The sequence below is a fragment of the Pelecanus crispus genome, chromosome 6 (genome assembly GCF_030463565.1).
Source record: "Pelecanus crispus isolate bPelCri1 chromosome 6, bPelCri1.pri, whole genome shotgun sequence".
Classification (NCBI taxonomy): Eukaryota; Metazoa; Chordata; class Aves; order Pelecaniformes; family Pelecanidae; genus Pelecanus; species Pelecanus crispus.
Genome location: NC_134648.1, coordinates 31,408,403 through 31,435,909, shown reverse-complemented (window position 1 = coordinate 31,435,909; position 27,507 = coordinate 31,408,403). Strand labels below are relative to the sequence as shown.

Sequence of the window (27,507 nt, the reverse complement as noted above, 5' to 3'; positions counted from 1 at the left end):
AAGTACGGAAAATATATTTAACTGCAAATAGAATCACTGTTTTTACAGCTTTAACAACGGTCATGGGAAAGATAAATCTCACCATTCATTATCAGCCTAGTCACCTTTATATTTGGCTGGGTATATATAGGCTTCCGTAGCACAACTTTTTGTTGTTTGAGTCCTGCCATTGTGCACTCTATTGAAAAGAAGTCAGTCTGTGCAAAACATTATCAGCCACCTCTCCTACATTTATATGTTTTTTGGGGGATTTCCTTTGACCTGGCTGGTCATGAGGTGAAGCTAAGTAGATTAAAAAAGTTTTAATTGTAAAACTTTAAGAAGAAAGTCATAAGACGTTGCTCTATCTGGGCTATGAACCTCTTACCTGAAATAAAAACCCCAAAGTACTCCAAGCATCAGTTCTGGGAATTAGAAAGAACGTGGAAGGTAGTTCTGATTATCAAAGTGTCTTGGGACTTGCCCAAGACTATGAGAAGTTGAATTAATTCTACAATCATCAAGACTCTTGTTACTTTGAAGATACTTAATGTGGCAACATTTTCAGTGCTAAAGACTGGGACATTCCAAAGTCAAAGGCAAAGACTGCCAACTTATACCCAATGACACCAGTTCATAAGACTGTGATAAGAATTAAACAATAAAATACAGGAAGAAGGGAAAAATAATCAGGAAAAGCACTGTGAATAAAAATAAACAAGACACAGAAAAAGTTGCAGCAGCTAGGTTCTGTGGGATTCCCTTTACAATGGTGTAGACCATTTCCAACTCATTTCATACTGACTGGTTCGATAATTTCCATTAGGTTGCTAGACTTTCTGAGCTAATTAACTAAAAGCGTGTTAAATGAAATAGGAATGATTGGACCAGATAAATCCTTAGCAAATGTCTCTCTCTTGGGATTGCTTTTTTTTTTCCCCCCTCCAAAATAGTATCAGGATTACCTCTTTCCTCTGCCCTCTATAAAATAAAGTACTTTATGAGTCAGCAGGATAAGATCAGTTTTGCTTGCATTCATGGTTTTTGGATTCATCTCACCCAATGATATTTTGAGATTTAGTGTTTCTATTAGTTAGAAATGGAAAACAACCTTGTAATACTGCAAATGAATTTTATTAATTGTTCCTTACCTGCTCACATAGCCTAGATGCTTAGCTGAGCCCAAGGAGGTCTCGTGAAGCCAAGATCACAGACAGCAAGATCCAAGACTATCTCTGCAAGGGATTAATTCTCAGTGTAGATGAGAGCATTTTCATGACCACACCAAGCTGTGAAGGTCACCAGAAATCTCTACAGCTGCATGTGATTGTTGTAGTTAAAGCAGGCAGTTTAGGAAACAAAAGGCAACTCAGTACCACAAGAGGCACGAAACATAGTACGCTGGTAAAAATCAGTTGTTTTAAAGGTGACGCTGTGCTAGGAATCAAGCGTAAAGCTGCACTCACAGACTGCAAAAATAGCCCTATGTCCAGTCTTATTTTATGAAAATTCTGTAAGAGATGAGATGTCTTCTCTGTACTTGTGTGTGTCTGTATGTGTATACATATATATAATTTTTCCTTCAGAGGGAATGCAAACAGCTTAAAGGATTAGTATAGAAGATGGCTTTGAACTTACTTGAAGAGTGACTGAAATCCATAGATATCTGATGTTTGCTCAGTACAGACAGATGCACATTTTTTCATCCTTTATCCTGTCCCAGGAGATGAACAGGACACATCATGTAATGGCACTGCTGGATAGGAGTTTATTCCCCACCCCTAAATGTGCATATTTCCCTGCATTTAGTTTCAGGTTGCAGAGCTGTGCCTTGCATTTAGAATGGAAAATGTAAAACACATCGATGACTGATTAAAAACCACAGTAACGACCCAATATATTATAAAAGAGTACAGATTTATAGGGTAGGCAGAAAGGCCATTGGTTGAATGGACCTAGAGACTAACCCTGCCAGTCAATCCAACAGTGTGCCTTATTATCACAGGAGTCAACAAGCTGTAACATGCTAGTGTTGTTCAACCATGTCTAGCAGGGTAAATCCTTTTCCAGTCCTAGCATCTGTAGAGAGCTGCTCTCTCCTATGCTACCAATCCAACACCCTTCAGTTCAAGATCTGGCAGAAGTTGGAAGAAACCTAAGGAGTCCTTCCATCAACTGACAGTAGCAACATCTGAAGGGTCCATTTTCATTCTTTGCCTTTTCTAAGGCCTAAATCCTATTGATATTAACGGGACTACCTCTATAAACAGTCACCTGTTTGTCTAGGTGTCTAAATGTCTTTAAATCTTGGTTGTTTGTTTCTCTGTGCTTTAGGTTCCTCTTTCTTCTAAGGGGCAAGAAAGAACAATAAGCACTTTCCTACCACACCAAAGTTCTTGAGGACTATGAATATTTGTCCCTATTGGTGGAATGAGGAGGAAAAGAAACAAAGGAGAAAATAAAAGATTTTGAAGGGCTCCACCCAGAAATTAAATCTTTAAAAATGCTTATTTTTATGTCTGTGCAGAGAGTGGGCTCTATGATGTCATTAGGAGGTGACTAAATGAGCAGTCTGAGTGGAAACTGTTGTTGTGATGGGTGCTTAATGTAATAACAGGTGCATCAGTAAACTCTAGAGGAAAAAGCTTGTAAGGGCTGAGTGACGTGTGTATATTACCAAAGGTGCTGAAACAACTTGTTTGAGGCAGGATGTTCTAGAGATCTCGAGGAGCCACCTCAAAGGAACCCTTGAAAGTCTCAATAGTAACAGGCAGGCATCACTGCTAGACCTTTTGCTCTAGCTCAAGAGGTACGAGTGACAAGGAGCTGGCAAGGGCATAACTAATCCTTGTCCTCAGTGCTTTCTGCTGGGCTTTATGTTGATCCTCAGCAAAGCAAGCTGTGAATACTGATCATCTGACACACCTGTCTCCTGACACAACTGTGCACATAATGACATTGCAGCAGATTGAGTGCTAATGGCTCAATTACAAATATTGAGCCACACACCTAAGAATGAAGTGGCTAGTTCCCTCCTCATAGGCCAGAAATGAAACACCAGGAGAATTTCTGGAGAAATTGAGACATGACAGAGGTTAATAGCTATTATTTAAGAAAATTCCGGTATCAGCCTTGATTTCTTAGAGAAGTGCACAATTACAAGCCACTTAGCCACATGATCAGTTCAAACCAGCAAATTTATGAAATCCTTTCTCTCTCCCTCCCCTTTTTACTACCATTGTTGGAAAGTCCTTTTCTGTCTTTTGGTCCCTGATCACCATATGCAAGCAAGACAGCTTTTCCTTGGACCCCAATGTGTGAGTCACTCACACTCGTAATTGTTTTTTTCAGACACAAGAGGGAGAGAGCGAGCAAAAACTTTCTGTTGTCTCCCTCCACGCTGGGCTTGTACACCCTTAGGACCTCAGCCTTCCATGGTACCATGAATCCAGGCACACCGCTACTGTATGTCTGCATTACTGCTGATACTTTGCTATTGATATTCTGCCTGAGAAAGTCTGAACAGATAGTTTGTTTTGATCAGCTGCTTAAACTTTTTTACTGCTATCCACTTGTAAATAAGCAGAATTTTGTGGGCTTTTCAGTATAGAAGCTGAATCTCATATGTGTTGTTAGACCTAAAGGAACAGATTGAGACTAAAACCATGGGCTTTAATAAGACATTGTCCTGGTTTCGGCTGGGATAGAGTTAATTTTCTTCCTAGTAGCTGGCATAGTGCTGTGTTTTGGATTTAGTATGAGAATAATGTTGATGGCACACTGATGTTTTAGTTGCTGCTAAGTAGTGTTTACACTAAGTCAAGGACTTTCTCAGCTTCCCATGCTCTGCCAGGTGCACAAGAAGCTGGGAGGGAGCATAGCCAGGACAGCTGACCCAAGCTGCCCAAAGGGGTATTCTGTATGATATGATGTCATGCTCAGTATATAAACTGGGGGGAGTTGGCCGGGGGGCAGTGGCTGCTGCTTGGGAACTGTCTGGGTATCGGTTGGCAGGTGGTGAGCAATTGCATTGTGCATCACTTACTTTGTATATTATTATTACTATTATTATATTATTATTATTATTATTACTATTTTACTGTATTTTATTTCAATTATGAAACTGTTCTTATCTCAGCCCAGGAGTTTTCTCACTTTTACTCTTCTGATTCAGTAGCCACAGTGCCTGTCGCTGGGGTTGGAGTAGCCACAGTGACTGCCGCTGGGGTTGGAGTAACTGCAGTGCCTGTCGCTGGGGTTAGAGTAGCCATAGTGCCTGTCAACATTGTGTCATCAACATTATTCTCATCCTAAATCCAAAACACAGCACTATATCAGCTACTAGGAAGAAAATTAACTCTGTCCCAGCTGAAACCAGGACAGTATCCACCCCTTATTCTATACCATCTACATCATGCCCAGGTCCTACACTTTCCAGTACATTCCAGTTAATCACCACCACTTCTCCTGTCTTTTGATATATACCTACAGATATCATTCCCTTAGTCTATAGGTCATCCCTCTAAAATGTCCATTGAGTTCTTGTAGTTCTTTGGGCTCCATCTGTCATGACAGTCTTTCAGGGCAGGAGAGATAGTGTGCGGTGTTGGATTGTTGCATGCTGAAGCCAGTTCTGGTTCCATCACTGCTGCACTTTGCCCAGTTTCTTCATTCTTCATTAATGTGGGTGATTCTTACTGTAATACGGTTGATATGGCATATAGCAACCATAGGACTGATGACATACAGTATTATATAGCAATTAACAACATACAGTTCAGTTCATTGGCTATTTTCACCCAAAATCAAATCAGGCTTCCCCGTCCTTTCATACTACCCACCAAGTGCACCTTGGCAAGAGCAATCCCACAAATGGGTTTTCCTTTGCCCAAGGCAGAAGTAACCCAGACTGTCTTCCCCAGCATATTTTTTATGTGCACTACAGGGACTTTAATCCCCTCTAGGCTACATAAAAGTTTTGATTGGGCAGGGTCATCTGAACTGGCAGATCCCCTAGTGTTGACTAACCAGGTGGCCTTTGCTAAATGTATATCCCAATGTCTGAATGTCCCACCACCCATTGCTCTCAGTGTAGTCTTTAATAGCCCATTGTATCGTTTGATTTTCCCGGAGGCTGGTGCGTGATAGGGGATGTGATATACCCACTCAGTGCTATGCCCAGGTGTCTATGAGGTTGTTTCAGAAATGAGTCCTGTTGTCTGACTCAATTCTTTCTGGGGTGCCATGTCATCATAGCACTTGCTTTTCAAGGCCCAGATTAGTGTTCTGGGTGGTGACATGGGGCACCATCACACTCCCTCAAACTCGCGAAGGCAAGTGTCATGTGCTTATAATGGTGGAAGCAACCACCGAATGGCTCAATCAAAGGGATTGAGAAAAATGCATCAGCAATATCAGTTGTGGCATACCACTTGGCTGCCTTTGACTCCAGTTCCTATTGAAGTTCTAGCATGTCTGTCAGGGCAGCACTCAGTGGTGACATGACTTTGTTCAGACCACAACAGTCTACTGCTAGTCTCCACTCTCCATTAGACTTTCACGCTGGCCATACGGGACTGTTGAAGAGTGAACGAGTCTTGCTGATCAGTCCTTGGCTCTCCAGTTGACAAATCAGCTTATGGATAGGAATCAGGGAGTCTCGGTCGGTGCAATATTGCCACCAGTGCACAGTTGTGGTAGTGATTGGCACCTGTTGTTCTTTGACCCCCAGCAACCCCGCAACAGAAGGGTCCTTTGAGAGACCAAGCAAGGTGGACAACTGTTTAATTTCCTCTGTCTCCAAGGCAGCTATACCAAAAGTCCACCGGTACCCTTTTGGATCCTTGAAATACCCTCTCCTGAGGTAGTCTATCCCAAGGATGCACAGAGCCTCTGGGCCAGTCACAAAGGGGCTTAAAGTTTGAGTTAGCAGTTACTGAAGGATAAGGGACTGACATGATTTTTTGGTGGAAGTAATGAGCAATAAAGGAAACCCAGTGCTATACTGTGAAGAGCATTTAAAGGAAATGCTAATTCCTATAACATAACGTTTATTTTTCAGGTGTTTTATTTTTATTGCCTTCCAGTATAAATATTGAACATATAAATTCAAATATAATCTTAAATTTATTATTTAAACTGGTAAGTATCAGCTTGGAAAAAACCTATTATATCTCTTTAAAAATAAATTACTGACATTTAACAGAACTAGAATTTGAAAGCAGACTATTAAACTTTTAAAAAATAAAACAAATTTGCTATTCATCTTTCATTTAACTTACATGTCATAAACTTCAGTGTCTACAAGATAATTTTTTTCTAATTTTAGAATTATCTTTAAAATGTTTTTAGGACACTGTGAAAGAAAAATAAAACAACGTTTAAGTCAGCACAGTGTTAACATTTACCAGCCTGGAATTTACTGGAAAGTAATGACACCTTCTTAAGTAGTAACATATGGAACCAACTCAAGAATACCTAAAGCTGGAACAATAGATAAGCAGGCTGGAATGTTGGAAGTATGCATAAAACCCCAATAAATTATTAACATAGGAGGGTGATGGCACCACATCATCTGAAACTGTCAAAGATGTATATGAAATACTTGAACAGTAACATGATTGCTTATAGAAATGACTGACTCTGAATATGCATGAAATTTTGTGACTATATCATAGAGAAAAAAGATGTAATATAAATTCTCTTTGAACTCATTTAACCTGCCTAATCCATACTGTCAGTCAAAAAGACCACTTGGCCAATGTTGCTAATGAATTGCCAATTTTGTTTACAGTCACTGCATAGTCACTGTCTGCTTATTGAAATGGTTTTACAGCAGGTCTTGACGGTTTCTTTTTTTTAAAAAAGTAAGCACTCTCAGTTAGCATTCGTCAGTGGAAAAGTCTCTCCATTGTTACTTATCTTCATTGTTCTTAAACAACTTAAGGGTTGCAACTAAGCCTTGTTCACCCAACATGAAGAAAATACATCTTAATTGCTGAGAAGTATTTCAGTATCTTTTAAACTGCAGGGTATAAAGATTACCATCTTCAGGGACATGCCTCAACTTCATGTATGTAAGGCTGACAAATTGAAAGCTTCTCTAACTCTGACACTCTTTTGGCAAATGAGGAAATTTGACGTAATATTTTGCTGCACAACCTTCAAGATAAAATGATGGCTTACCTGTTGCTTGTTTGCATGTATGTCCTAGGCAGTAAGTTGAAAGTAATTATCCATTCTCATTTTCCATTAATTTGTAGATGGTGTTGGATCTTCCACAGGTAGAATTACCATTTATCAGTATAAATACTAATTAATTGACAAGATTAATACCATTTTATTTTAGCATATTCTTTACATTTTCATTTGTTCTTAATGCAGTTCTATTGCTGACTTGAGAGATAGTGGATTATTCTATTTCAGCTCTGCGCTGACAAAACAATTAGCACAAATATTTTGATATTCTGTCCCTTGAGAGATCAAAGGTTAAAGAGTAAAATACTTCTTTTATGCAAATTCTTTAATTGTTTAATTAACAACAGAAAGAGGAGTCAATCTACTGTCTCTAATATACAAAGGTTTTGATCTATTAGTCATACAATTTTTGTTATTGATGAATCTCAGGGGAAAACACATATAATTTCCTGCTACAATAACCTATATGAATAATTATAGATTATTTTATGGTAAACTTCCTTTACTTTGAAGTGGCTACCAAAAAAACCTTTAGGAAATCTTTGCTTTATAGCTGTGCAGGAGTTACTGTCATGACCCACTTTGTATCCTGTCTTTCATCTGACAATCCACTAGGAGCAACTAAAAAGTTGTTTTCACATGGACTATGGTAGGACTTATGAAATTTGTTGCTATCTTAATGACTCCTTGAAAAATCATTTCATCACTCCTGCCAGAAAATGTCAAATCTTATCCTCTTTTTTGCTCAGTATAACTGAATGGTACACTGAGACACTGTCACAGTAAGCATAAATTGACTCAACCTTAAGTCACAACTATTCTGTCTTATCTGTATTTCATACGTGTTGGGCCAAGACATCCCTAAAACTATGCTGCTCGCAGATAGTGTTCACCTCATAGAGCATATGTATTAAAAAGGTGGGGTGTATAAGGTACTTTCAGTAATCTGTAAGTATTCTAGAACTTTGGCTGATACATTGCAGTAATGACTGACATCATCTATATATAAAGTTTGTAGAGAAAGTTAGGATCCTTTGGTTTGAAAGACATAGCTTAAATATATACTATTTTTGTTTGGGAGGTATTACGTGAGGTGGTTTAGAGAAATTAAATTGCAGATACCTGAAATCCAGTTATTCAGAATCCTGCTGGAGGAGCCCATACTCACAGCATATGCCAAAAATAATGTTTGAACAGGCAGAGTCTCAAACATGAAGATCACAATCTTGACTTCTACTTGGGTGTGCAATTCAGCCTCAGAGCATCAGAAAGGAACCACTTTTTGAGATTTTCACTTCATCTTTGTTAACTGGCTAGAGTTCCTCAGGCTGAGTCCTATTGTAAAACTACTGAATCAGCACTTTACCATTGCCTAGTGTTGTTCCACAAAGGTTTGTTTACTTGATTTAACTTTTCTCTGATTTATGATATAATTCTTAAAATAAGGGATGAGTGAAAAATCAGCATAGAATTCTGCGTCCTCCTTTATCCGGCTTGTAACACGGTGATGGGGATATTTGCAATGAAATTGCAGACTTGGTTATTTTAGTTACATAATAAATACATTCCTCTGTAACAGGACTTCAAGATGGAACTTTTTTTGAGATGGGTCCTCCTGTCTCTTTTCATTACCATATGGTAAACGTGAGAAGGGCTTTCACACTGTATCGTTATATTAGAATATGAACTAGAAAAAGATGTTTTTGAGACAGAGAAAACTCAGATGTATTTGATCAGAGAGATGAAAATTAAAAGACTTCTGAACAAATTTCTCCTCATCCCCACACAGCCTTGCAGTGCCTTTCCTTCAGGCTTTCTCTTAGTCTGTCATTTTTAGTCACCTTCTGAATTACAACAAAGTCCACAGCATTTGACCAGCTTCTTAGTAAATACAATTTTGCAGCCATCACTTCTGAGGCTTGCTTGTATATTTTTTTCACACTGAGCTTCTTAGGGGTCATCCAGTCTCTCCCCATACCAGAGGCTCCCAGTTTGGAGGTCCATTTCTTTCTGCCCGGCCTGGAATCTGGAAAGTTGCCCAGCTCTTCTGCATACTCATTTTGAATTTATTTCTCCTGTAAGGTAGGGCACTAGCAGATTTGGTTTGGTCCTGCAGGCTTGTCTATGTGGCATAAATAGCAATCAAAGTCTGCTAATTTACAACTGGAGTTACCTCATAGACTAGATGTCATCATATACCAGCTGGTAGCCATGTGAGAGAGTATCCTGTGAAAAACAATATAAATTTGAAAGAAAGAAGTGAGATGTCTGGACACTGATGAGAACTCTGCTGTCCTGTGCAGGGAAGTAGAAGGATGTTCAGGAACCAGAACACAGTTTATGTTGCCTCATGGCTACAGATGAAGTTTGTATGGGTAAAAGGACCTTAAACTATTTTCTTTAACTCCATCTTCTTTGGAAAAGACTGTTGTATAAACATCAGATGGTCATATAACTCCTAAAAGGTTGAAGCCTCTAGGAGAAGTTCAAGATTTTGGACTTTTTTGGGGAAGTCACACTGAAAAATGAAACTATTTAAAGCACCTGTCTCAGAGTGGTGGAATGACAGTTTCCTGTTGCTTCTAAAGGAGAGCTGGCGTCTAGCACTGAAAGGCTGAAAGCTCTGCAGACATGACAGGAGAGTTTCCCATCTTCTAAAGCAATGCTTCCAAAAAAGTGCAGTAAAAATAAGCAAAGTGAAAGTCAGTAATAAAAGGAATGTAGAAACATTTTCTTAAGTGGCATTACAGAAAGGATGAATAAGGAATAGTTCATAAATCAGGCCTGTTTGTGGCTGTTGGACCATCAAAAGGATCCAGTTTCTCAGCCCTGACCTGGAGGGTCAGAAATAGCAGGTGGAAGAAAAGACTTAGTAGGACACAAGAGAAATGGAGTACCTGAAATGGATCACAGAGGAGGGGGGGAAAAAGAGACAAGTGGTGAAAACACCAGGAGAAGTGGTGTCCTGGTTTAAGAGGTTTGATTCCCATGCCACTCTTTCAAGCCCCTTACAGCTTGATGAAAAGTTGTTCCGTGGCCAGGCTTTGGTACGTCACTGAACTCAGGCTACCTTTCACACCTGTTTCCTTTACTAGGTGACATCAGGGCCCTTACAGGAAACACCGAGTGCCACCTTTCTTCCCATATCAGTCTTCTGATGTTGCTGCTAGAGCGGATGGTCCAGCCACTGCCATGGGATATGATGTGTGATTTAAACCCAGGATCTCAAAGAGAAACTGTGTGTCATTCAGGTGGTCTGTGAGCTTAAGGTGCTATCGAAAGAAGAGTGCTTTTGCATCCACAGGGTCTTAGTAAGTTGTGGTCATATATGTTGTCAGATGCTTATGGGCTCATTGATTCTGATTGTACACACCAGGCATGTCAGAAAGCACAGTTTCCCAGGAATCTTACACAGCAACTGACTCACAGGGTAGCCTTTTTCTTCATTGGTTTTCTTGTATGACACAATCCCATGACTTTCAAACTGTCTTGGCTGCCTTCCTGCTGTTTTGCCTTCACAGGCATGAGCTTTCTGTCTTGGGCAAATGGCAGGAGCTCCAGGTACTCCAAGTCATTTTTGGATTGCTGTTTTTCCTCATCTGTCTCCTCAGATATCTACAAGTGCCCAAGGGCTCTTGACATCCATTTCTAGTAGCACAGGCACTCTTGTCTTCTATTTTCCATTTAATGAAATGTCAGCACATGACAAGCCATGCTTTGCTGCTGCCATGCTCTGATTTAACAGCGCTGAATATGGACTCATCATTATTCATTAGAAGGTTCTTTATTATTTTGACACTGCTTTCTACCAACCTGTTGTACTGGAAATAATGGGAACTTGTAGTGACATGCCTCATACATACTTCACTGCAAACTGCTAAAACTGATGTTCATTAAAGGTGTCCTGTTGTCAGACGTTACTAATACAGGTACGCTAAAACACAGAAAGGATAGTACTTGCACAAATGACTCCTGCGCCCTGGCAGCCAAGAGGGCAACCTGCATCCTGGGGTGCATCACAGTCTAACCAGCCGGTCAAAATATAATAATCTCCTCGATTATCCCGCTGTATTCAGCGCTAGAGCGGCCTCACCTTAAGTACTGTGTGCAGTTCTGGGCCCCACAGTTTAAGAAGGATGTGAAGGTCCTTGAATGTGTCTAAAGGAGGGCAACAAAGCTGGTGAAAGGGCTGGAAGGAATGGCCTATGAGGAGCAGCTAAGGACTTTGGGCTTGTCTAGTTTGGACAAAAGGAGGCTGAGGGGTGACCTCATTGCTCTCTCCAGCTTCCTGAGGAGGGGAAGTGGAGAGGGAGGTGCTGATCTCTTCTCCCTGGTGATAGGACATGTGGGAACGGTTCAAAGCTGCACCAGGGGAGGTTTAGACTGGACATTAGGAAGCATTTCTTTACCAAGAGGGTGGTCAAACACCGGAACAGACTTCCTAGAGAGGTGGTCAATGCCCCAAGTCTGTCAGTGTTTAAAGCGGCATTTGGACAATGTCCTTAATAACATGACCAGCTGGGTTAGCTCAGTTGGTTAGAACACAGCGCTAATAACACCAAGTTCACAGGTTCCATCCCTGCTTACTGCAGGGGGGTTGGGCTTGATGATCTCTCAAGGTCCCTTCCAACCCAAAATATTCTATGATTCTATGCTTTTACTTGGTCAGCCCTGAATTGGTCAGGCAGTTGGACTAGATGACTGTTATAGGTCCCTTCCAACTGAAATAGTCTATTCTATTCTATTCTATTCTATTCTATTCTATTCTATTCTATTCTATTCTATTCTATTCTATTCAGATGTATTTTCTTCTACATGAGAATGAATTTGATAGTCTGGGACACAAATAAGTTGGTTTTCTCCCAGCCAGCAGTGACACATCTATGCCTACTTTGCTCTGGGGGATTACTCCCCGCCCCACCCCACCCCCCTTATATCACCTACATCTTTACCACTCTTTCTGGCCTGTGCGACAAGCATAACAACGATTTCCTCAAACTTGTCACTTATCTGAGGCTGGTATAAAATATCATTGGTCCTACTTTTAGATTTTAAATCCCTAAATGATTCTGTGCATGTCTTTTTCAACACTTTTTTCTCTGATGTCTGAGGATTTCATATGCATTGAAACAAAGCCACATTTAACAAATTTAACCCTTTATTACCTACTATAATTTGAAGGGGTAAAGCCACTCTATTAGCTATTATGAACGATTTGGAATAACTAGCAGCACTGGCCACAATTACTTTCTGCAGTGGTGTCTGCAGCAATCAAAGTTCACATTTTGTCTGACACCAGATAGATACTTTTTTTAAAGAGCTTGCATGCGTAACATATAAAATGTAGTTCTGGATATTTTTGCTTCATAGTTCTTTTGTCAAGTACTCTAGAGACCATGTGTCTAACCATCATCAGATCTTGCTTAGTTTTTATGCAATGTTGCAATCATATATTTGAAACCAAAATACTTTTGTAGTCTTTTTGCTTGTGGGAAAGGTTAGAATGAGAATTGCCAGGTCCCTTAGGCTGTAAAGAGTTTTATGATCAGTTTTAGCTCACACAGTTCTTCCATGCATGAAGACGTGAAGCTTTAATGGCTATGGAGTAAAGCCAAAGCTTCTTTCTTTATTTATGTACACTAACACCCAATTTCTTTTATGGATAACTGACTACTCTCCAAGTCTGACTATACAACTTTGAAAAAATTACCAATATTCTCAGTAGAAGAATGCGAGGACAAGTTAATTTTGCACTTAGATACCATATTTCTGACTGGACCATCTTTCATTAATGCTTTCAGATTTCCAGATGTTTTTGTAACAGTTAAATCCTATGTCTGTTAGAGAGTTTTGTAGAGCAGCATTCACAATGCTGAGGTAGGTTGACTGAGCACACGTTTCTTTACATACTTCATGTTTCAAATGAATCTGTACTCCCTCATCTTAGTGTGGCCAGTCTGTATCATCTTGCCACATTCACCTTGCTCTGCCGGATATTATTTCCATTGCAAGGAATTCACATGGTATTTGTTTAGCTTTTGTCCTACAGCTTGTTTTCCACGCAAGGTTTATGAAGCTTCTGACTGCATTTTTCTCATTTTTTTTCTTAGATCAAAATGTCATGGTACAGACTTTTGTACTGTATATGCTATCAGAAATGTGCTGTATCTTTGCATGAAGCACACATCTCAAAAGGGAACAGTCACTCCCAAAGGAGGTGTTGAAGCTAAGTGAACATTTGCTTTGCTTTGCGTCCCATGTAGAAATGCATTTGGTATCAATCACCTCTCCAATGCTTTCTTCTTGTATATGGGGAATATTTTCCACTGTTTAAAATTTTTGTCTCCTGAGTGTATATGTAAGTGAAAACTCCACCTTTTTTTCTGGCAGTGACTAGGCCTTATTGCTGGAGCTCTGCTTGCTCTGCGGGTTAAGTGCTTCCACCTCATCTCCCTTCAGTTCTAAGGGATTTCCTTGGTAGCGTGGTGGGAACTTGTCTTGCAACTCTGATGTGAATGTTTTTGAGAATTTACAGGGTTAGATCAAAGTTCTGTGCTGCCCTCTGTGTTGTGTTTGCAACAGTGGACAGTAACGGATGCCTTCAGAAGAACTAAGAATAGCATAAGCATATCTGCTTCTCTCTCCTGGGCTCCAGTAGGTTGTTCCTGAGTTGCTGAGCCAGAGATGGTATCATTATTTAAGACCAGCAGGTTTTTTCAATTGCTGGTATCCAGATTCTGGCAGTGTTCTAGCTTGTGCATCAGTTTCCAACTTAAAAGTATGTAATTGCCACAGTTCCTTCCAGAGTGACAGTTCAGGTCTCTGCTGATGCAGCGTTGTCCATTGCTCCTAATTACTTCTACAGAGATTTCCTCTGAATTAGTGGTGTTGCTGTCATTCTCTTGTTGTTGTTGGGTTTTGCTTGTTGCTGTGCATGCTCTTGTACCACTTGCAAACTGCTAGTGAGTGGCATTTACTTGTAGTTCATGCACCTATTTGCAAATGCTGGGCATTGTTCTGACTTCCGTTGTTTTCACACTCTGCATATCTTGTGTTTTTCATTGTGAAGCATTTGGTTTTCCTGTCCTTTATCTTTAAAATCTTTGATTCCCTAGAATATCAGCTTTTGTCTGGATTGGGTGACTTCCTTTGCTTGACAGATGTGGATTACTTTGCAGAGGATTAACTGAAGACCTTCCAGTAGACCAAGGTTTACTTTTCTAAGCCAGGACTCAAACCCTCAGAACTGGCTAATGAGCCAGTTGGTCAGAGATTAGTCACCTTCTCCTCTGCTTTTACTCTCTGCTTAAAAGCATCACATGCATCTATTTCATTGTTACAGAATGCCTTACATTTATGTAATGAGCCTCAGAATGCATCTGTCTTGGCTAAACTAACTGAAAACCGTGGAAAATATGAACTGCTTTAAAACTGAGTATTGTCAGAAACAGTGTTATTTCATCTGTCTCTGCTGCTGCTACCAGTTCCTTGCAGATAGAGATTTTTTACATTTCTATTCATGGGAGGGCTTAGGCAAGTATAGAAATTCCTGAGGAGCCTCTACTTTTTTACCAAGTGGAGTTAAAACTTACCTGCTTTGCAGTCCCAGAGCCCCAGCCAAGAAAGTTATTTATGAAGAGATGGAAAGCTGGCAGCTTTTTTTTTTTTTTTTTTTTTTTCGGTCTTGGGAAGGAACACACACTGTTATTAGTCTATTACTTTGCTTGGGGGACAGTTTATATGAACTTCGTTAATAAGCAACCAATAATGTCTGTCTTTCTTGCTACCATACTTTTGTAATTGATGTAGCCATAGAGGAAAGCCTCAGAATGATGTTTTCATCCAAATCATCCAGGCTGTGTTCAGAAACATGCCTCTGTAAATCTGTTGAAAATGGCAATATGTTGCTGAACAAAGAGTAAATTCAGACATCCAAATATATGGTTATGGTATGAAAGCAAATTATATCCTTGAGCAGTGGATACTTTTCATATATATCAGTGGAAGATTCACAGAAAGTTAAGTAAATTCACTAAGTTTTTAGTCTAATCTATGAACCACAATTAAAAATGGAATGCAGGCCTCTGCCTTGAAAGTGCTAGACCCACCAGTTCTATCAGGGCTTTAATTCATGTCAGCTCCAAATTTCTCCAGGGCCTACAGTGTGAACAGTATTTTACTCAAGACTCGGGTACTACCTGTTAAATTCACAACAGTTTCCAATCTGAATTATTGTAGCCCACAGCCACAATAAATTATGCTAATTTGGTCTAAAGCACTCCTAATCCAGAGTAAGAGTATCCACATGGGGAATAAATTTGAAAGAATGTATTCTGAATATAAAAAGAATAGCTGTATTAAAATAAAATCCCTGTGAAGGGAAAACCCACATGCAAACATACTGAAGGCAGAGTGAACTAACAAATGTAATTGAAATGCTGATGGACCAGAAGAAAAAGTTTAACAAGTGATTAAAGAGCGAATGCACAAGCTTGCAGGCAGAGCACCTACACCTCACTGTGTTGCAGGTCCCTGTTGCTTGTCTCACCAACTGAGGCTGTCTTGCTCAGGAGTTAAGTGGTTATAAGTGAAGTTAAGGGAAGGTAGGTGGGTATCTCAGCTGTGTAAATAGGTCTAATTTCTCTTTCAGGGCTGTCAGTGAAAGGACTTCCAGGCCAAGGGAATCTTCTCTATTATCTTAAATGCCATCTGAGTTTGGTCCAGGCAGTGCATGTCTTCTGTGTGTCATTGAGGCAGCTGCAAGGGAAGATGAGAAGGGGGAACACCCCAGTAAGATGCTGAATTCAGCTTTTCCTAGTGCATACTAATGCCTAAAAAATTTATAGATGGATGTGTTCATGTCTGAAGCAACTGCCTTACGGATTTGCTGATCGTGCAGGAGCAGTATGCAAAAAGGGGGGAGGAGGACGGAAGGAAGGGGGGGAGGCTCTAGGACCCATGCGAGCCTTCCTGAGCCGGAGGTGGGAATTCTCCTCCAAGGCAGCAGGAGCCCGAGCCCAGGCTCAGAGCTCCTGCGGAGCCCGCAGGAAGAGCCGGGCGCGTCCCCTCCAGAGCCGCGCACCCGGCTGCGACCTGCCCGCACCCCGCAGAGCCATGAACCGGCTCCCACAGCTGGTGCTGTGGGTCACCACTCTGCGTAAGTAACTTATTTTTCTTCCCCCATCTCCTTATGGTGCAAACTCCCTCTTATGCCCAGGGACTCAGACTTAATTTCATTGCCTGTTCCCTTTTGCCTTTAAAACCGCTAAAGCATTATTTTCAAAACACTAGGGAAAAAAAGGAAATGAGGGCGAAAGTACTGGCATGAAACGTATATAAAGTGGGTGACAGGTGGGAAGATAAATCTTGATGGTTATTGATTCTAAGGCAATTTTGTTCACTGAAATGAATAGGCGATCCGTAGTTTTAGAAAGGCTGCTGCTGACTGAGGCTCTTAGGCTGGAAGCAGGCGCTGTCATTGTACTAGGGTTCAGCATGGAATCAACAGCTGTACCCCAGGACCATTTTGCTTCTCTGATAACTGGATTGCTTTCTCTGGGACTGTTTTGGAGAGGTGGGAGAAAGTAATGCTCCAGGAGTAGTCAAGGTTGCTTACAGGAAGAGGAGTAGTTTGGAGAAGATGCTTTGTCTAAGGAGAGAGATGAGGGGAGATAAATGGAGAAGAAGGTATCGGGACCATGAAAGATGGCGTTACAAGCTCCCACCTAGAGAGTGGTGCTCAGGCTGAGTTTTGAAAGGAATCTTTGTGCTGCCCTGTCATTGTCAGCTTTGGCTCTGAAATGCAGCAAGAGGAATGAAATAACAGTAGGAGAGAAGGAGGGAGATGTTAGGAGGGAAGCTGCGGTAATAGGAGAGAAGTTGGGAAGCGGTAGCATGCACGCGAGCAGTGATGGGAGGAGGTAGGAGTGGGACACATTTACTATATGTGCACAGTGGCAAGCAAGCTCATTATGAAAATTAGGAGAGAAAAACCTGTATCAGGACATGCTGAACTTCTTAGAGAGCTGAAGTTACAATAGTACCCCCAGTGCAGAGACAGGGACATCATCTTGACCCTTAGACAGGATCAGGAGACACTTCTGTATTTCTCAGCGTAACAAATCATATTACTTCCAGGCAGGGAAGGAGGTAAAGCAAACAGGTTGTTGGGAACTACAGCTTGCTCTTGCTAGTGCAGTGAAATTCTCGTGTCTCTAGCTAAATGCTGAACCTGTGTATATTTTCCTTTATACGAAGACATGCTGGGACATCCAATTTTAAGCAGGTTTCATAATTTAGTTCTATTTACAATTGAATGCCAAGACATAGCACAGAGTTTTTGATTTCAGGCTTTTTCTGGCCTGCTGTTCCTATTGGGAGGAGGTTGCTTTACTGTCAGAGGGTCTCAGGGCAAGTGTACCCCGTGCAAGCAGAGCTGTGTGTCCCTGCAGCCTCAGTTCTCATGGCATGGGGTCTCATCAAGAGCTGCTAAGTATCATCCCAGTGTTTTTGGTGGAGTGACTTTAAACATGCAAGTAAGGTTAGTGTAAGAAATAGTCATTATATTTGCTGTATCTCCAAGTCTGTGATTTGAAGCATGACTGTATTAGGACAGAGATAAAAAAAAAGGTGTGTTTCAGAGTGAGTGAGTAAAGAGCTAAATTAAAACAAACGTACATTTTACAGTTTCTGTCCAATCCTCTGCCAAAAATAATCTCAGTCACCCAGGGAGAGACTTGGATGCATGAGTATTTAACTGTGTAGCTGCTGTCACAATCTTCACGTGGGGGTTTCTTGTCTCACTGGGTTATTATAGTCAGCTCTCAGACCCTGCAGTCAATCATTTTAAAAACTACTTGTGTTTCCACTGAGGAAGTTTTCCTGGAGCATATTCTTGGAGTGGCTTTACATTTCCTTCTTTATTTGGAAAGCCCAAGGTCTTGGTGATGAGGGAATTTACAGGTCCACTTTTCTCTCTTTGGTTTTACTGGCTGGCATATGCCTTTCTAATGAGCTGTATCCTAAAAGGGTAATTTCAGAGTTCCCATCCATTGAAAATTTTTGGCACACCAAAACACTGGAGGAGGTCAGAAATTAAGACTCTATGAGAAAATTCAGAAAGTTGTAGAGAACAACAGCAGAAAAAAGTCCCCAGAAAAGGAACTCCAAAAACAACAACAACAAAACCAGGAAAGGACTCAGCGCACAATTGTGCATTGTTCAGTGTCAAAGCAACTTCACGGTAATTTGGAGGCTGAGGTTGCACACTAGCCTTAGGTCTCAGGAGATGGCTAGGAAGAAGGTGAAAAAAGCCACCAGGTGAATGTGTGGGAGAATTTTCTCTTTATTTTAAGTACCAGCACTGCTTTGAGTCTTCATATTGGATGATTTTCCTTTGATTACTTGAGCTTGGTAGAGGGGGTAAGTCAGTCCTTTTCTCCTCTATGAAGAAGTGGGTTCTGCTTGTCCAGATGTTGTGCTCTTGCCTCTGGGCGTGGAGGGCAAACTATCTGCAAAATTACAGCACAACATAGATCCATAGATTTGGGCAAACCTCAAACACCTTTCCAAAAGTGCAGTCATTTTTATGACATTGCTCAGAGTTTAGCTATTGAGTATAACCACAGTTCTTGAGATAATATTAGTAGAGGCATTTTGTCAAGTCTTTCTTTACAGCCCTTTCTAATACTTGTAGTAGAGCTGTCGCAAAATAGGATATGTTATGTTTAATTTCAGCCTGAGGAATAGTTATGGTTTGGGGTTTCGTTGAATCCTTTCTAAGGCAGAGAGGCATATGGAGGTTGGTGGCAGGTTTAGGAGTATGACAGCCAGCCTTTTGTTTGTTTGTTTGTTTGTGGAATGTTATATCAGCATGGCAATGGTGAATGCCCCATTCCTGCATGCTACTTCCGCCTTGCATTTGTCTAACAAACTGTTTTCAGAAGCCCGGAAGGTTTTCTTCCTCTCCCTGGGTTTGCCTGCCTCTCAGAATTGAGCTGTCTTGTTTTATAGGGTGAGTATAAGCTGGTTTAAGTTTAATCAGTTCACACATGCATGAAGATGCTTATATAGGAGTACCTCATTTTGTTGTAAGCCAACTTAAAACCAACCAGTGCATCTATCTCACTTAGACAAACCTTTACTGTTTCGTGCATCCCTTTGTCTAGAGGAGAGCATGCCAAGAGTGGAAGGGACAGAGCCCTAAATTCTCTTTTGCCTTTTCATTGAAGAATTTCTCTTATTTTCTTCTTCTTGTGCCTATCTCCGCTCTGTTACAGTAGCATGTAGGTATGGTAGTGATTTCAGTATTTTCAGTTAAATAGTTCCAACCAGGACAGCAGCAAATGATCTTTGGAATTTGTCTTAGGAGTTAGGTGCACAATCCTTTACTGTGCAGATGACAGTATATCTACAGATACTGTGCCCAGTCTGGATATGCAATTCAAGGCACTATGACTGTCACTGAAAGACAAACAATGGGAGGATACCTTGAAATAAGAAAACCCAGTTCTTTTTAAGTCACGGACATTACAAAGTTGAGGACTCTTTAAAATACAGTGGAAAAGGATAGGATAGATATATGGGAATCCCACAGTAAGGGGGCACATGCAGACAAATGCTGGGGATTTGTAAACTACATCAAGGGGGAGGACTAAGGTGGAGGAGGAAGAAATCAGGCAGTGAGCTGTGTGTACTGGTACTTTAGAGCTGAAGACAACGTCTTGTGATCAGCTATAGCAGAAATCCATCTTTCTGTCAGTCTTACATAGTTTCACAGTTTCTAATTGGTCCGTAAGATCAAAGTTGGAGAAAAGGATGCCCGCTCCAGTGATGTTTCAAAAGCATTCCTCTCCTGTCCCCCAGAGTCCTAGACAGATACACAGGAGGGTCCCTGTCTTCAGCCTGCTTGTATGTGTGATGAGGTGCGCACTGCTCTGCTGGTGTGTAGAAGTGCATCTGTGATGTCTATGACTGAAGTGGAGAGAAATTTTCATCCTGAGTTAATTTTAGTGAAAATTGCTGATGTGGTGACACTAAAATGCTTTACAAAGTGGTCTAGGTTTTGAGCTGTTATGTATGGAGGTTTGTTTTGTGTGTGCACCAGTTAGTTCATATTGAGACATTCAAATGAGTCTAGCTGTTTTAATGTTTTTTTTTTTTAAATTCAAACTTTTCCTTAGAGAAGTCTTTTATCTAAAAATCTTGAATCTTTATTTAAGAATCTTTAAACATGATTTAGTATCAAATATTTAGTTTTGACATGAAATGTTATAGTTCGACGCTCCCTGAAATGTGTTGGTCTTTGCAATTTTATAAAACTTCTGAAAAATTGTCAGGTTGACCTGTGACAGTTTTTCATTTTTAATTTCTCTGGGCTTGCCACTAACTTGGAAAATTCTGTATTAAAGCTGCTCCGTTATCTTGTAATACTACATACCAGTTTGTACCTGGATTTGTGCACACAGGTCGTTGTCCTCGGGCTGATGTTCATTACTGCACATGTACACAGTGGCTGGTATTCTTGTTTGTAGCTTGGTATTGGATTGAATTCCTCAGAAATAAAGGAAACAAAGATAACCTGAACTTTCTGCAAACCTTTAGTAAAAGCAGAAGCACAAAGCAGCTGCTGAGAGGAGAGGCAGGTAAGCTCTTTCCAGAAATAAATGGAGAGGAAGGAATCCATGGGGTTCTTAGTTAACGCAAATTGATGGATCTCTATGGGAGTACAGCTACAGCAGTGCAACATCTTGCCTTCTGTATCTGGAGACATTTATCTGAGACTCTTACAAGTAAGCATGATTTCTGTACTGAATGCTTAAATCAGAGGAGAAAAATAATGACATTAATTATGTTAATTAATTGGATCAGGCTTATAGTCTTTTCCTGTCTCTCAGCATCAGTCCTTCCTCTTACAATTCCTCTTCCTCCCATTCCATTATAATTGCTCCCCTGCTTCTCTCCTCTCCTGGTGTGTAACAAACCCAGTGCTTTGTCGTGGCCTGCTATCAGCAGGACAAGGTGTGCACAAAGAGGAAACCCATGGTAGGTAGGATAGCAGGCCAGCTTAGAAAAGTGGTGAGTTGAGGTGTTTGGTAAGAGGTGGCTTGCAGCTGGTCTGACAGATGTGCTCTGAGTGAATAGGGAGAACCAAGATAATCTTGTGAGAGTGGTGACAGATCACACTGGTGGGTTATGTGTGCGCAGGAGGAACATGCAGAGCCTTTGGTTCCGATTGCGACTGGTTCAGCACCATTAGGGGTCAGAGGAGCTACGCCTGGGAATGCCAGGTTCCTGCCTTTTTGTGCCTGATGTGCAAGAGGAGAGCTTAGGGTGTAGGGCCTTTACAACTGAGCAAATGTGGTGTCAGGACCTCCCCAGGTCTCTGCACTGCCTGAAGGACTACAGCTCCCAGGCAAGTGGCAGGATGTCACTGAAGCATTTTGCCTCCCTACGGTGTGCTCTTTCTAGGAGCTTTCCTCAAGGTGGTGTACATCCACGTTGCAGCTTCTTCCAGTGTGTATGATACCAGCACTACTGGGCCCATGAGGATTAATGAAAACAGGGAGAAATGACATAAAAGGAAACAGAGATGACCTTCCAATCTTCCTCACCTAGAAAAAGCAACTCTGCCCTATGTACTGAGGAAATAAATAACTCAGAATTTCAGTAAGATGCTCATCCACAGGCCAGGTATTATCTTCTTAGGAGAATTTCGTGTTGGTTTTCTATGTACTCCTTAACATAAAGCTGGCTGGAAAAACATGAAACATTACACAATTTTGTACAACCTTTTCTTCTGCTTGTCAGTGAAAAACTCATTAAGATTTCTAACTGGCTTTCTGTTTATTTTAGGCAGTTAGACTACATGATCATTGTAGGTCCCTTCCAACTGAACTATTCTATTCTATATGAAGGAAAGAAACTCCCTGACAACGGCACTGACTGAGTTTAACAAAACAGAAGAGACACCTATTGACAGAGCAGGCTCATCAGAGTTAAAGGTAGTCAAGAATGAGTCAAGTATAAAATTAAAAGCTGAAGTCTTTCCAAAAAGCACAGATCTGTCCTTGCAACTCAGCTTAACTTTTGCTCTATCTAATGGGAGAGCCATGTCTGTTAATAAGACATCACAGATTTTCAGCTAATTGGTATCTGAAATCCCATAAGCTTTGGCATATCAGCCAAGAATGATGCATTTATTCATGCATTTCAGTTGCTCACTTAGGGGTTTTTTTGAGGGCATCGGCAGCCAAACTTTCTGGGATTAAAGCATCCACACCTCTCCCCTGTGTCCATGTTTATAGAGATACATATTTATATATGAAAAAATAGGAGTGATAAAGCAACTGAGTGAGAGCCACACTAGGAAGTGACATGGAGGGATGCAAGGATGTTTTGGTGCACACAATAAAGTGCAGGAGGTGAGAAGTGTCTGTTACGGCATTGTCATGGTGAAGAGTTTTTGTGCTATCCAGGAGCCAAACGAAACCCAGACTCAAACTTTTTTTCTGCCTTGAATCATAACCAACCCAATAACGTCAGTCATATTGGAAGCTCAATGAGGACTGAACCTGACAGGTCACTGCTTCAGAGTCACAGTTTGCTGAAATCTTGCTTCCCACAGCAGAGATGCCATCGGTATGGGAGCAACCTCAAACTGTGGTGGGCGCCTGAGAAGTTTCGCATCCAGCTTCTGCTTCCCCATGGGACCCTCGCAAGTGCCTGCTCCCATGCAGTGATGCAGAGCTGTTTTGAGTGGCTCTGCGGCTGTGACCAAGACCTTCTTCTACATGATGAGGGTGAACTCCGAGTGCTTGGGCACTCCCCTTTGTAGCTCTGCCTCACAACTTCTGCTCCGCTTTCCTGGCCTTAGGGAGGCAGGAGGAAACTGTGGGGATACATAGAGAGGATGGGAGGTGGCCAGGGCTGGGCAGAGGAGCAGGATGGAGGAATTCTTTTCCAGTGGAGGCCATGAGCCCAGCCAGCGTGGTTTGGGATTACCAAAAAAAGGGTTAGCAGCTGTCAGCCTGAACCTGAGTAACCTCAGGCAAAGCTGAATTCAAACTGGAACTGAACTGAAAAACTGCCTTGCTTCACTGGATAGTTCATTTGGCAGTTTTGCAGACCCTGGTGTCTTGACTAATATTTTAGACAATGTACGGAGTGTGGACGATTACACTTCTAATGCTGTAGACGTCTTGATTTTTTTTTTTTGTTTCTTATTTTCTGTTTCTGTTGTTAACATTTAACTGCAGTTTTAATTTTCCAAATATCTGCTATGTATAATTTTTTTTTCCTATTGAGCTCTGTGTGATTAATACATATTTGCTACTTTGACTTCAGTAAATAGAATCATAGAAAGCATGACTGCTTGAAATTTCCTCGGTCTTTAACATATTTTTAGAGTTTGCTCTATGGCATTTTGATGTATGCTGTGCTGGAGTCCACATCTCTTTACATGAGTAACACTTTTAAAGTATGTAATTCACAACGGGAACATTTTCTGTGTTTACAGTCACTACAGGAACCTGAACAGTATTTCAAACCTCTGAAAGAAACTTTCTTTAACCCCATGCAGGCTAACAGTTCAGCCTAGATTTTAATGCGACACTGGACTTTCTGAATCTTATAAGCCCTGATAGCATAGTCATCGCAGAATACTTGTTATCACCATTTATTTTTCAACTTTCCTGAAGTCCCACATGCCTCCTGGCCCTTCAAGATCTATCAGGTTCTTAGAAGAGTTTAAACTTTCCCAGAGTTTGACAGATTGTGTTTGTCAGTCTGTTGCAATCCTAGAGAAGAAATTTGAAAGTCAGTAAAATTTATAAAAAATAACCTTGTGAATTAATTATAAGTAAAATGAGGTGAATAAACCAAGCTGGCTTTTATTTAGTTATTTCAAAAGGGCTTGTATTCTGGCTGTTCAGGTGGATAGGAAAATGAGACTTAGGCAGATCTAGCTCTTTTCACCTCATCTGGAGCTGTGGTAGATTGGTCTGATTAGACACAAGCATTTAGCTTCCCCTCTAAAAGCTATTTTCATTTTTGATTTCCTGACAAGTTTTAGACAGAGCGTAGCTTTTTTATTGTTTCTTCCCTTCACACTGTAATTCCCAAACATTTTTTTCCTCTCTTGTGTGCTTTCCTGCATATATAGGCATGAAAATTATTTAAGACTAATAAAATCTGGGTTTTTTTTTCCCTGATGGAGAATAATTTTTTTCACTTATTTTAGGACATGAAAAGGTATGGAAAAAAGCTTTACTTTAAACAAGCTGTCTTCCACACTTTCCTTGGTGGATGCAGTTATCTAAAACTGTACAATACTCATTATGTATTGTACATACTTATGACAGTTTATGATAATATTTTAAATATGTATTTAATATAGAGATTACCATTTTGCAGGGACTTATGTGGCATGTGTCTGTACAGGCTATCAGCTATGGTAAATCTAGCTAATGGTTATTTTTTAATTAAGCTGCAGTAGAATTTACATTCACTGCAGTACCAGGGTACATGTGGAATAAGCTAGAGAAGTTATTTCATTACTGATAGAAACTGCTTTGTGGCTGCAGGAAGGAGGACTGACGAGAAGCAACAGCCCAATTAATAATGTTACTGACGTTCTTCCACCAAGAATGGTGGGGGGTGCCTTATGTCAAGTAAATGTAGAATTTCAAACGTAGAAGTGCTGATTCTTCTGCTGGATTTCTTAGGGCTCTCGAAACTGAGTGAACATGAAAGAAGGTCAACGTTCAGGCGATGTTTAGCTCGGCTCCCCAGCATTCATGCCCACCTTGACCTCTCCTGCCAGCACCCAAGCAGCAGCATGGTCTCATCTTAGCTGTGTCAGTCAGACTGTAGGGATGCTTTGAAATGATCTAGGTTAAAAGCTAGCTTTCTTTTTTTGTAAATAATCTCAACGGTCCAGTTACAGTGTGACCCTATCTAGCTTGTGTAGGTACAATTGAGGAGATGGTGATTGCTGGGCAAGGACAAGAAGGGAGTCAGTCTCCCGGTGGGGCCAGAGGAAGGGGGTGGAGGGAAGGAATTGTTTTGGGAAATTCTTAAGCTGTTGCATTTTTTTTTCTGAATGTCTCTCCCCAATCATTGAGATAAGCGTCTTGTGAAACTAACTTGTAGGGTTAAATACGTGAGCTTAGGCTATGTGAATACACCCTTATCTAGCTTAGTGATATCTGCTTTTCATTCTCGTGCAGGGAAGCAAGTGCTCCATGTCAACCTTGTCAACTAGATGTCAGTGAGCTGACAACCTCTGTATGAATTTGTACCACTGTGAAAATACCTACAATCCTGTTTTACTAAATAGAAAACCATTGCTGTTAGCTATCTAGTTCTGTTTATGACAATTTCTTAGTTTTAGACCTTGCTAGTTTTTTGGCATCCAGTTATCAAAACTTTTAACAGTTTTAGGGGACACAAAATTCAGACTAGTAGTCTGAATCCTAGCATTGATGCTACAGTACTGAGGAATAAGATACACCATGTTGTTGTGTGGTCTTCAAGTCCCCTCTTAGCCCTTCAGACAAAATAGTCTGTTTTCAGCTTTGACCCATACAATGTACAGACTGTTGTTAGAGGAAGTGCTCTGAAGCAATTAGGGATAGGACTGAATCTGTTCTGAAGATGGAGAACTGGGATTTCCATTTATCATCTAAAAGGGAGACAGGAAAACAGGTTTGGGCCCAGGCTTAAATTTTATACACAAAATGTTTTATAAGCTCTAGCATGCACAGAAGTGCTCCCATGAGCTTTCAAGAAAAGGTCAGCTACGTTCAAGAATACTCCTAAGCATGTCCTTTTATTTTTAGTAACGCAAACACACAAAAGAGCAAGAAACAAAGCTGGTGAGAAGTGACAGCTGGAAGTACCTTGCTTAGTCTTTCTGAGCTTGGCAAAGGGTAAATGTATAGCAAGCACTGTTTTTCTGGTACCTAAATTCTCCAAGCTCAGGTTTCACATTGCAGGATAGGGTTAAAAATCATCAAATTAAAACAAACATATTTATGAGCCATCTGGTTTCTGAGTCTTTCCAGTTTGTGTTTGCTATCCTGGGTAACTATTAAGCAATTTTTGTTGCTGTAATTTTCATGTCATTATATGGCTCCAGAAACTACATGTTTAAGAAAAACACTGTAGAGAACTGAATTCAGAACAGAATTATAAGCACTGGCAGCACTGGAGACAATTTGTCATTCTTTCAGTTGTCCTAACATACTACTAAAAGTAAATGTACAGAATAAATCCATTTTTCCTTATAATGTGACTTTAAGTTAGGCAAAGTGAACTGGAAGGTTGTATTATCTAGCTCTTTTACAATATGGTAAGGGAAGTCATATTTCCTAGGGCTGGTTTCCAGTTCTGCCACAAGCCTTCCATATGATTTGGGGAAGGCTACTTAGTCAGTGCCTTAATCCTTGTCCTATTTTACCTATTTTATCTATCTCCCTTATTCAGATGTGGTGAGACATAAACCAGTATGTTCTAGTTCCTTGAAATAGATCCAGTGCACAAAATTATTTTTATTTTTTGGCCTTTTTTTAATGAAATGTAATTAAGGAGAATCTATAACTCAATTTCAGTGGAAATTTAAACGTGTTACTTAGGGGAAAAAAAAAGTATATTTATTTTTCACATTGAATGTTGGGTTACTGATAAGAGCTTTCTGACAGCATTGGCTTTTCCACTTGTGGAGGAAACAAAAGTGTTCTCCTTAAAAGGTGTGCATTCGTATTGCTTTTTCATAATGTATCCTTATCTGCTCCTGAGAAGGCACAGCGCCGATGAATAGATGTAAAATTCCCTCTTGTTTCTCTGGTGACATGATTGATGTTCTTCATGCCAACTTGGTCATTTGTGACACTGAGTCAACTTTCAGAGTAGTTTCCTCTTAGGAAGAAAGAGAGAATGTAGCTATAATTGCAGGTGTTGGGTTTCTAGGTGCAACCAAATGCTGGTGCTATTTCAAAGTAACATGTTTTGTGAATGCTAACTAACATGCAGTAATCAGCTTCCCTTTCTCCGTCTCCCTCATCTTTTTGACAGAGCTGTGTGCTGAACATTATCAGTTTTATTAAGTCAAATTTGTTTTTATGGGTCTTGGAACCTTTCGGACTATTTTGCCTGCTGTACAAAGCTGTTCCTCATCCCCTGCATCTCATTAGCCCTACTGCTGTGTCTTGCTCTTTCTGCTGTGGCTTGGTATCTCTTACACACAGTGGGTAGGAGCACCTGGCAGGTTGAGCTCAGTGAAGGATGCACTGGTGTCTTTAGGTCTTGTAAGAAGTACACAGCTTGTTTCTC

General features: G+C 40.6%; 1 protein-coding gene across 1 annotated transcript in view; it reads left to right on the top strand.

Moving 5' to 3' along the window:
- The first annotated feature begins 16,134 nt into the window (after positions 1-16,134).
- LTK (leukocyte receptor tyrosine kinase) overlaps positions 16,135-27,507 on the top strand; it is a 100,845-nt gene continuing 89,472 nt past the window's right edge. The window contains exon 1 of the mRNA XM_009479167.2: positions 16,135-16,333. Coding sequence (XP_009477442.2) covers positions 16,135-16,333 — 199 coding nt within the window. The remainder of the gene's footprint in view (positions 16,334-27,507) is intronic.